The following is an 11,260-nucleotide window of genomic DNA, read 5'->3' on the forward strand; positions in this document are numbered from 1 at the left end:
TCTCCCTAGCAGGTGGGAGCATGTCAGAGGGGAAGAAGAAGCCATGAACTGCCCTGTTTTAGTGGGGCTCTTCCTGTCTGAAACCCCACCTGCCCATTCCGTGAAAGACTTCTTCAGGTCCTCCAGGGAGCCCGGCCGGGGCCTGCTCAATGTCCCGGCCACATGTGGTGCCTTGGACCCAAGACGCCCCTCACTGCTGCATCTGCTGTCTACTGTGGCATGGGGTGCCCCTGCCCGGACCAGAGACTGGTGCTATTTTGTACTAAGTATTTGTGTTGCTCTGGGGTTATTTTTCTATTTGTTCTCTTGGTTTTTAAGTTCAGGTGAAATTTTTATCAAATGGCAAAAAGGGGAAGAAACAATATTTGTAGCTTTGTGGGGGACCAGCGCTTTTTAACTTATTGGAGGCTGATGACCGATGGCACATGAAATGTACTAGCTGGACCAAACCCAGGCTGGCTGCTGCTGGCTCTGTGTCAGGTCACAGGCTGCAGGCCAGTGCTTGGGAATGGAGGAGCCAGCCTGAGAGTCTCCCAGCCTGGACCGTGTTGTGCAAGGCTGAGAACGGGAGTGTGAGTGCACAAAGCCCTTTGTTTATAGCCAGAGTTTGCCTGCCATGAATGCTCCAAAGGGCTAAATGGCCTTGGTGCTTACAGGGAGCTGCCCCTTTTGGGCTCCCAGGTGCTGGAAGGGTCCCAGCAGGTGCCCCCCTCTGCACTGGCTTTCCCTCTTGTTGTGTTTCATCTGGGGGCTCTTTCGGTAGGTCCTCTGCCTGCCCTCTATCCTTAGCCCATCTCAAGCTCCTTACGCTGTCAGGCAGGAGAAAACTCCAGACACTTTGGGCAGTGCCACCTCTGCCAGAGAGAAGCTTTCACAGGTCAGACAGGACAGGTTGAGGATCAGGCCTCTTCCAGCCCCTGTCCTAGCCAGAGCCAGAGTCCCTTTCTCTAGGTTAGAAAAGCCGCTTGCCCTTCTCAGCCTTTCTCTCCTCTGCTGCTCCAGCGCCCATGTGGGAGCACCTTACAAACAACAATGCCTAGGCGGCTACATGGCAGTGAAGGCCGTGCCTGGGCACTCCTGAGCCACAGGCCCCTTTTCCTGCCCTCTGGTTATAGTCAGGATGCTCCTTGGGGGTCTCAGTCAGCATTAGCCAAAGGAAAGGGCTTGGTGGTTTTCTCAGGCCTCCGAGCCCCAGTGCTACGGGGGCTGTTTACACTCTCCATCTGCCACCTTGTCTGCCCACTTCCAGCCAAGCCATTCACTGGGAGGTACAGGTGGTGGGCAGGGCCTTGATGGGCACCCCGCCCTCCCTCCTGCTTCCACCACATCTGGGCACTGCTGGGCACCTACCAGCATTCATGGGAACATCAAGCTGCTGCCCAGCCCCTTTGTGCTCAGACCCTGCCCAAGGAGGCACCTCAGAAATGGGTACGATGTTACAGGCTGTGCCAGCAAGAATCCTGCATTTAAAGGGAGAATGTCCGGGTGTTACTGAGACCTGGACATCCTGTGTGGTCAGGAGCTGGGCAGGTTTCACAAGAAGGCTTCGGTAGTTGATTTCTCCACTTGTAAGCCATGGCTGGAAGCTCAGAGGCGGGTACGGCTGCATTATCCATGTGTGTTTTGCCGCTGGGTGGAACACATGCACCTGCAGAAGGGCTGCAAGTTCCTAGAGGGACCTGTTCGCCATCTTCCCCCCCCCCCCCAACCAGGTTTTCATTTGAAGAAGTTTCACCTCATCCTTCACCAGGAACCAGCGTTCTCTCTGAGAGCAACAGCACTGGAAGAAACCCAGGCACAGGCCAGCGAGCCCTTCAAGGCGAGTGTGGAGCTGCCTTGTAGAGGCACCTGTAACCACGCACGCTTTCGTCCCTGCTCTTCAACCCAGCGGTGTTGAACTGTGAGATGAGACTCAACAGGGAAACACTGAGGATGGTGCTAATGCTATTGTAAGGTCTTGCCGTTGTATGTTATTTCAAACAGCTTTGGAAATTTCTGTACTGCCGTGCTCCTCCCCACCCTGAATGCTGCCTCTCGCCCACCAGAAGCCACCATCTTAATAGGTATTTGGAAAAAGATGGAAAAGCCATGGTGGGGTGCATCAGTTTGACCCCTGCCTGTCTTGCTGCACTGTGTGTATATCTGTATACAGCATATGTATATGTGTATGGATGTGAGAGGGGTGGGGGTTTTACAATAAAGCTGTGCTAACTGGAGTCTTAAGTGGTCACTGTAATGACTTCTAATGAAGACAGCATTTCCTCGGATGGGTGCCAAGCTTGGAGACTGTTTCCACTGGGGACTGCCCCAGTTTGAACATTGTTGGGTGAGAGTACGTGGAAGTAGTGGATGCTGCCCCCAACGGCAGTGTGGGAGCCTTCACAAGAGATGCTACAGCCCCGGAGCTCAGTGGCCCAAGTGCTGCAGCCAACAGAGCCGATGTACTAGTAGTTCTCACGGTGGGCTCCACTGAGTTTGGAGGGTCTGGGTGTTCCTTTTAAGAGCCGAGGGACCAGGGTGCAGGGGACTTTAAGTCCAGATAGCAGAGATGGGCTGGGAGTAGTAGGGACAGCTGCAAGGGGCACAGGTGCCAGGCTAGAATCCCATCAGCCTTCCTTTGGGGGCACAGATGGAAAGAGTCCAACTCCAGGGGGAGTTGTCCAACTAAACTCAAAGCCGTGTGTCCATCCCAGGCCCTTCTCGGCCCCTGTAGCTGCTTCCTGGCTTTGGCAGGGGGTTCTGTGGGGTGATCAAGTCTGGGGATAACTGGTGAGACAGTGATGGATGGAGCTAATCACCAGCCCCCACTGCAAACCAGAGCAAGTTTAAAAATAGCCTGCCCTGCGTGGCACTGCTGCTTTCCCAGCAGTGACATCACCGCTCTGTGGGGGAGCCGGCACTGCCGGGGGCTCCCAGCGCACACATCACTTGAACCGCAGGGGCTCAGCTTCCAGTCAGCCGGGGTGGGGAGCTGAGTGTCCAGCATGGTCAAACCACAGCGTGTGTATTAATAGCATCAGACAAAAGCACCCAGTGTGTGCGTGGGAGGCAGGCGCAATGTCCAGCCTGTGCACAATAGGGCAGTTGCCCACCCGTCCCGTAAGTGAAGCCTTGGGGCACGAGTCCACCCATGGGTGCTCCACAGATTATGGGCATGGAAGGGGTGACAGACCAGCACAGGCCTTGCTCAGCCTGCAGGAAAGCATTGGCCCAAGCAGGACCAGGGACTGGTGCATCACAGTTGGTAGGGGCTATGTGTGGAGGCTGTGGGTTAATTTGTGTTTGGGTAAAACTGAATCTTGTGTAGGCAGAAGTTGCCAGTGTGATGCCAAGACCAGCTGAACAAGAGCATGTTGGACTCAAACGCTAGGCTGGCTTCCAAACCAATTCTGTGTTCATGCCATGGTCCTGGTCCTGCTCTAGGATGCTCTAAAGGGCCATGGCCTGACAGAGAGGCCACCTCTCTTCACACACCTAGCCTTGGCAGCTCAGCTCTCCAAGGGCAATACGCTGACCCAGTGCCAGTCTCAGCTCATGGGTGGTTTTGGTGGAGCCCCTCAGCCTTGAGACCCCATCGCCATCCAATGGACTGAGCATGAAGAGTGCAACCCTTGGGCAGCACTGAAGGCCTTGCCGTGGTGAGGGAGGAGTGGAAAGAGCCCAGCAACATGGTTGCTGGAAGTAACTATGCCAGCCGGACTTCTCAGAGGTCAATAGGACTAAAGTATGAGGAGAGGACAGAGGTGTGGAGGCTCTAATGCTGCTCCAGGTGCACGTCATGGTTCCTCACTATTACAGTGCTGGGGTTTTTAAAGATGTATAAATAATTGTAGGAGGACTAGAACAGTCTTGTCGGGGTGCCCAGCCCATCACCTACCACTGCAGCAACCTCTTGACTTGGCCATGGCACCAGGAACTACGGACTCAGGACACCGGAGCCTGTTCCCTCATCAGCAAGTCACTTTGCCACTCGGGGCCTCAGTTTCCCCACAGGGAAGATATGGATTCCCATGGAATGCTCATCATGGGCTTAAATGTATTCAAGCTTATAATATGCTTTGAAGTGCTCAAAGTTAGACGCATGCCAAGGACCCTTACCAGGAAGGGCTGATCACCCTGGGTTGTGCTTCAGGTGGCCTTGTAGAGGGGGTGAGTTATTTGCAGTAACTCTACCCCCTGGCTGAAGGCCTGGGGGCTTCTTGGGCTGCCGACTCCAAAGCTCCCATATATTAAGAGGATCCCGTACCGCAGGATCACTTGGTATCCAAGTGTTGCTCACTCCAAAGTGTCACAGGGCTTTGCCAGCAGCTTTAGCATGTGGTTTTGGGGCTTCTTTTCTCCTCAAATGACTATAAACCAGGATGACAGGAGCAGAACGGCTCAATTAGATGGAAAAAATCATCAGGAGTCAGAAGCATCGAGTTCCTGGAACACCCTGAAATTGGTCTAATTGTCTTGTTGGGGAGGGGAGGCAATAACCTCACTCACCCCCACCCCCACGAGATGATCTCATCTGCACTGAGGCAGTATCTGTCCAGTGTGACTGGACCCGCTCAGAGCGGGTACCCTCACAGGGCAGGGGGCAGAATTGCTTTGGGGGTGGGTGGGGGCAGGTTGATAAGAACCCAGAAGCCTCAAGCTGGGCTGCTGTTACTTAGGACACACCAGCCACAGCAGCAGCAGCAGCAGCAGTTGTGTGGCATCCAACTCTTTTTCTGTTGACTCCTGAGGACTTGGAGCTGCTTTCTGAAGCTGTCCCAGGCTGTGCTTTCAGGGGAGAGCATCTGGCAGGAGAGGATTCTATGGGACAGGTGAGATTTCACACTCGAGCCATCATTTATGAAGGGTTAGGTGGCAGGTTGCTTCTTACTTGGACAGGATGCTTTTACCGTGATGCCTGGTCCTCGCAGTGCAAGTGCTTAAGGTGGATTTTTAGAGGAAAAGAGAGAGACCATAAGAAAATTGCCTGATACAACCTGCAAATGGCTTTTCAGTCTCTTCTCTTGAGTCCAGCACAAATGTGACCATAGAGAAAACAAACCTGCAGTCTTCCTGCTCCTTCCACCTGTGCTGTTCCTAATCTTGGAGCTATGGGTATGGGATTCCTCCTTTCAGCTGACTAGTCCTTCCAGTCTCTGGAAGATCAGCAGTTCTTGATACAAACAGCTAGGGCAAAACACTCTAAACTTGACCCCTCAGCCTGAAAGTAGTAGAAACTCCCCCACCCCATCCCAAAAAATAAGTTGAAGAAGGGAAAACTAAAAGCTAACATTGAGGCTTAATTTAAAATTAAATGTCAAAAGACAAATCCTAGGTTTGCTGTGAAGGGGAAAGATCTAATGAATCATGCTGCTTGTTGCTTTGGCTGCACAACATAGTAAAGCCCTTCCATAGACGTGATCCAGTTTGGGAAGGTTTTTCTAGCTGATTTCCTTGGGGAACAGAGCAAAGAGCCTGGCATGAAGAGAAAGAAACAAACATTTTTTAACACTTAAACCAACCCCCTGTAAACCAAAGAAAGGGCAGAGTGACACCTTAGAGACTAGCTTATTCAGAAAGGCACGAGCTTAGGGTGCTTGTACATGTGAGGATGTGACAGCCTGCTCCAGCAGATGCTAGGACTTTCAGAGCTTGGCTTCCTAAACTCAGAGCATGCGCCAGATGCTGCTCAGGTGGGTACATCACAGGAAGCAATAGTGGTGTTACTTCAGAAGACAGTAGCTGACACAGGGCAAGTATTTGGGGCTGTAGCATTTGAAAGACTCTCGCTCTCCGTCTGTCGCTCTCTCAGCACAACCTGTTGGCTTTCCATGTCCTCCCTGACCATGCGCTCTCTGTTTGCTTGCAGCCTTCCTAGGCAATGATGCCCGGTCCCAGAGTCTTACCATTACTGACCTTCTTGATTGTGGCCTGGTCTCCAGCGACAGCCTCTAAGGAAATGGGCAGTGAGAGGCTTCAGGAGGTCAGCGATGCTGGAGCCAACAGCTGCCAAACCAGCCACGAGCAGAGAGACCACCCTGTGAGAGAAACAACAGTGGGAAATGGCAAGGCCCCCCCGAAGCTTCTGGCTGTGGAGGATCCCTCAGCAGCACGTGGACATCAGCACAGAACCAGTGCTATGGTGAGGTCTAGGTGCAAGGTGACACACAGGCCATTGCCAGGGGGACTGTCCACCCTGCTGAAGCTCAACCACAACGGGGCTGCTGCTGTCGTGAAAAAGAGCAGCCCTGGATCCAAGGTCTCTTTGTCTCTCGATGTCCCTCTGCATATCCTAAGAGTCCTGCTCGAAGAAGCCAAAGTCAAGGACATGCAAGCCAAAGCAGCAGCCAACGCAGAGCTCATGGCCCGAATCGGGCGTCGAAAGTAAATCTCAATCGTGTGAGCTCAAGTTGTCCAGACTCTGGGATTCTCTGTAGCATAATGCAGCCCCTGTGATGTAACCAGTGCACTTGTTCCTGAGTTGTGGCCCGTGGTTCAGAAAGCGCTTGCTGGTGGTTCACTGAGAACTGGCTGTTCGTAGGGTGCTGACTCCTACCTCTTTGGATCTAGCTCCTTGTAGACAGGTGCCAACTCCTTTTCCTCCAGAAAAGGTTAGTTGCCTGGAAAAAAACCCAACTGGAAACAAACAGGGGCAGTCACTTCTCATCTTTTTCCTCAGTTTTCCCCTCTGTAGAAGGGGAACAATTATGGCACCCCTTCCCCTCAAAAGTATATAAAGTGCTCTACAGACAAAAGCCCTATGCTGTACCTGCCAGACATACTTAATGTGCCAGGTAGAGAGGCTTTTATTTAGTCTCCGTTCAGAAACATTTTTGCTGTAGTCAGTGCCTAAATGAAAGGATCTAAGAACTCACCTTTAATTATGTACATACCTGCAATGGCCTTTGGCAGGGCTGGGCTGAGCTTGCTTGCACTTCATCTATCTGTATCCAGAGGAAGGATGGTCTGGGAGGGACAACTCTGCACTGAAATTCAGCAGCTCCGGAGATCTATTTTGATTTCTCCTACAGATTTCCTGGTAGAGTTGAGAAGGGCTCATAACCCCTTTCTTTGTGTCTCAGTTTCCATTTCTGTAAAATGGAGATAAAGATAGTTCCTACTTCACAGGTGTTGGGAGGATAATGATCAATAATGGGTCGGGTATGGAAAAGTCAGGGAACAAGCAAGCAGAGAGGAGGGCCTGGGAATCCACGGTACCTTCTGTCTGCATATTCTGGAGCCACTGTCAAGTCCAAACAGCCCCAGGGGCTTCTGTCAAACTAATGTGGGAAGTGGGAAAGGCACCAGAGTTGCTGTGTGACACAGAACAAGCAAAAAACGAGATAAATGCTGCTCCCTTCTCCTATACCAGTCGACAGCCAGCATTTTACAGATCCCTGGCCCCCAACCCCTGGCTGGCAGGTAGCTTGGGGGCCCCTAGCAAAAAACTATTTCTTGACAGTTTTGTTTTAATGAAAGGAAGTTGATCTTTAAGGAGAATGTTTCCCTGTGCTTTGGACAGAAAATGAAACAACTCCGGGGATAATACAGAAAGCAAAATTGACAGGTGAGGTTTACAGGAACAAATTGAGACAGGTTAAGAGCTAATGGACAGGAACAATGGATATTTGTCTCAGTAATCTCTGGGACCCTGGGAAAAGAAACACAAGTCAATTAGGCCTGGCTCTTCCCTTTATGTCGGCGTAGTTCTGTTGTTGCAGTAGAACAATACCTCCTGCTTACAACATTGTGGGATCAGACATGACCTCTGGATTTCTCTCTAGACAGGTTTCCCTCCGGCTGCAGGGACAGCTGTCTCTTTGTGACTCAGGCTACCAAATCTGGCACTTCACCCAATACAATGTACTGCTGTATATTTTTAAATATGCCAGTTTCCAGACATTTGAAATACAAGGTCTTAAATGTGTTTCCTTCTTGCTATCTCTATGCATCTCTTTATAAAAAAAAGATGTTCATTCTCCTGTATAAGAGAGTTTATATTTATCACGCCGAAGAATTTAGGAGAGAGTGCAAAGAAAGATGGGATATGTAAAATAAAAGGAGTCTTATCAAACACTTCTGTTGTCTGTATAACCATTCGACTAGTATGTCACATCTGACTGCATCATCATAACCTGGTAGGACCCTGTCCCCCAAGGTAGCATGCATCTCTATCGTTGGGGACCAGACAATAGATGAGCCCAGAAATAAGTGAAGCTGCAGCAAGTTGCTCCTTCCTTCTATCGGCATTTTGTCTCCTGAATAGGGTAGTAACCAAGCCAGGGGTTGATAGAAGTGTACCATGCTGGCAGCGTGCAAGTCATTTGGGAGTAAGGTGGCAAGTAAGAGGCAAAGTCACCCCTGCGGTTGTCAACTGACTGAAGAGTAAAATTAGTTCTTGTGAGGTCCTTCTGGACCAAGAGTGAAGTGGAGACAATATGGGTCAGGAACTGCTGTGATGATAGCAGGCCGCAAGGAGAGCAGTTCCCATCTAGCAGGATGTAATTGTGCAAAGCCCTTGAACAACTGCTTTGGAGCTGACCCAGGTGTAGCAGTGACAATCTCTGGCAACAAGCCATGTTCAAATCCTCCTTGACCAAATTCAATGGTGTGTATAGGGAAATAAAGAGAAAGCAGAGTCATTTGGCAATAGAAATAGGAGCCAAATTAAACCTGGTTCATGGAAAGCAGTGAAATGGCACCAGTTTATGTCAGTCAAGTATTTGACCTCCCCCCACTTGCTCCACATGTCTTATTTGGGTCTCCAACCAGGGTTTTAGCAGAAACAACGCTCTTGCCAGCCATGAATGCAACTGTGTGTAAATGTGAAACGTCACATTTCACCGCTGGACCCTGACTCCCACGTCTTTGGTGAGCCTTTGAGATAACAGCAGAGAGCAGGGACCAGCCACCAGGTACAAAGTCCACTGCCTGTTTGCACAGGACAGGTAAAGGACTGGCTGGAAGGAGAAGCCCTCCTCAACCCAGCTGCAACTGTTTCTGGACACTGCCATGTTCTTTGATGACTACTTGATCACTGGTAAGTACGCTTCTCCTTACAGATCCTTGCAGTAGGTGCTAGCAGCAAAGCTACAGTATCTGGCAAGATGTTTCTTAAGAAGGACTCCTGTGCACTTTGTGATTCAGAGGGTCAGGCAGGTAGATAAACTGGTGCAGTGCCTGGAGGTTTCAGCAACAGGTGCTAACTCCGCCAATAAACAGTGCTAGGGGTGAGTAGTAACAGCCAGGCTTCCTTTTGCCAACACTTAAGACTCCTAGGTGCCATGATTTTTCCAGAGAATGATGACATTCCCCACAATGCGGCTTCTGTACAGTCTGACCTCTCCATCCAGAGAGGATGGAGGACATGCAGCCAGTGCCATGACACACTCGGATGTCCCATCTCACTTGCTGAGCAGAGCTGGACTGGATCTGAATTGTGAGAGTCCTTGGGTGTTCACTCACAGGTGGGGCTATAGCAATCCTCAGCGATTATAGTGGTAGGTAATGCCTTTCAGTCTGAATCAGTGCTGAACAGCCTGGCAGCATGACGCTAGGCGGAGCTGTGCTCCATTGCTGGAAGTGTCGGCTTTCAGATGAGATGTAAAATGTAAGCCCTACCTTCCTTTAGTCATTATGGGAGGTGCACAGCCGTGTCCTGGCTGAATTTCACTGAATTAATTCCAGGCTTCCCTAAATGCCCCTGCATTTTTAAGTAGTGTTGGAGTGATGCTGTAGCTGTGATGGTCCAGGCAGTTGGTCCAATAAAAGATAGCACCCTCAGAAACCCTTGGTCCTGCATTTTTTTAATGGGATATTGTGTCCATTCTCATTCCCAAACCATTGTTAGTGAAATGTTCAATGGATGCCACATCCCACACGGGCACACAAGAGAGGGGAATGGACTGAGACAGAGGCAGCCAAGGGTGTTGAGGACTCATAGTGCTAAATTACTCTGGCCCCTGCCACACGTTACATTTCAGGCATGATTAACCAGTTAATCACATCTTAAGTTGTAACCTGGCCACACGTTCAATCAATGATATGATACATAAGGAATAAGGCACCAAATTATTCCACAAAAAACATGTAATAAGTTTGTGTCTGGTTCCTATCACACCATTAATGGAAGGTGTAGCCAGGTGCACCCCTGGGGCTGGGAGCACTATCAGCTGAGAGGGCTCCCAGCTGCAGGTGCTTACTACTCTCTGCTCTGGGCAGAAAAGACAACTGGGGTCAAATAACCCCAGCAAGGTGCGTGTCCAGTCTCCTTTTGAAGACCTCCAGAGTAGGTGCCTGCACCACCCCTGCTGGGAGTCCGTTCCAGAGTCTGGTCACACAAACTGTATTTATATGATAATTTTAACCCTTGTACAACAGATAATACTGAAAGTGTTCAAAATGTACAATAAGCTTTTCACATCATTATATTTGGGGGAAAAAAACCAAGTAAATCACTCCACCGACAATCTCAGCTGAACTAGTTTATTTAATCCTATGATCTCACCCGTTCTCACTCGCATTGAATTGAAATTTGAGAAGGAATAAAGTGAGTCATATCTGCCATTTATCTTTAACTGGAGATTTAAACAGTGAGCAATAGAAAGTAGCTGCATAACAAACACATCGCTAAATCCCATTGTGTAATAATACTAAGAGCTTTATTTTAAATGCTATGTAACGTCTTAAATTGATTGGAAGTCAAAGGGGTTCTGCGCCTGCCTCGCTTGCAAATTCCAGGCACGTACCTAATACAGCCTGCTGCAAAATAAAGCGTACAAGATTTACAAGACGCAGCCCCGAGCCGCAAAACACAGAGACAAGAACAATCGCAGTAATAAATTCAGTTTAACCAGCAGCTGGAGAAAGACTTAAACCAAAACCTCCTGGCCAAGTCTTTGGGGAGAGGAGGTATCTTTTATTAGACCAACTAAATAGTTGCAAAAAAGCGGCTGAGCGGGCAGTGCCAAGCAGGGGGGCGCAGCCTGCGATGATGCCAGCAGAAGCGGCCACATAACATGACGTCACTTTAAAAAGTCTTATGTGTACACTTTTTGTTTCAGTGCATGACAGTTTTTCAGAAAATACGGGAACTGACCTTCCAATTTCATATTTAAAACCTGCTCCCTGCCCCGGACCGCAAACCAGGCTCCTCCCGACCCAGCCCAGCGCCCGACACCACCCCGCGCATGCGCAACCGGCTGCCTCCCTCTCGGGTCGCAGCCCTGGGCTGGGCCGTGCCCCGCCTACCACCCAGCGCCACCTTCCGCATAGCGCATGC

At 50.2% G+C, this 11,260-nt stretch overlaps 1 protein-coding gene and 1 long non-coding RNA gene across 2 annotated transcripts in view; one reads left to right on the forward strand and one right to left on the reverse strand.

Annotated features, from left to right (window-relative positions):
* Positions 1-1,040, forward strand: part of COL7A1 (collagen type VII alpha 1 chain) — an 88,903-nt gene extending 87,863 nt beyond the window's left edge. Inside the window, exon 120 of the mRNA XM_025196804.1 lies at positions 1,003-1,040. Within this exon, the coding sequence (XP_025052589.1) occupies positions 1,003-1,040 (38 nt within the window). The remainder of the gene's footprint in view (positions 1-1,002) is intronic.
* A 4,050-nt stretch (positions 1,041-5,090) lies between these two features.
* On the reverse strand, positions 5,091-11,228 carry LOC112549252. The gene is made up of 3 exons (XR_003092627.1): positions 11,078-11,228; positions 6,873-7,070; positions 5,091-6,017 (listed from the first exon to the last, which is right to left on the reverse strand). It is a non-coding gene; the product is annotated as an uncharacterized LOC112549252 (long non-coding RNA).
* Positions 11,229-11,260: the final 32 nt, after the last annotated feature.

This window comes from Alligator sinensis, unplaced genomic scaffold (genome assembly GCF_000455745.1).
Source record: "Alligator sinensis unplaced genomic scaffold, ASM45574v1 scaffold839_1, whole genome shotgun sequence".
Classification (NCBI taxonomy): Eukaryota; Metazoa; Chordata; order Crocodylia; family Alligatoridae; genus Alligator; species Alligator sinensis.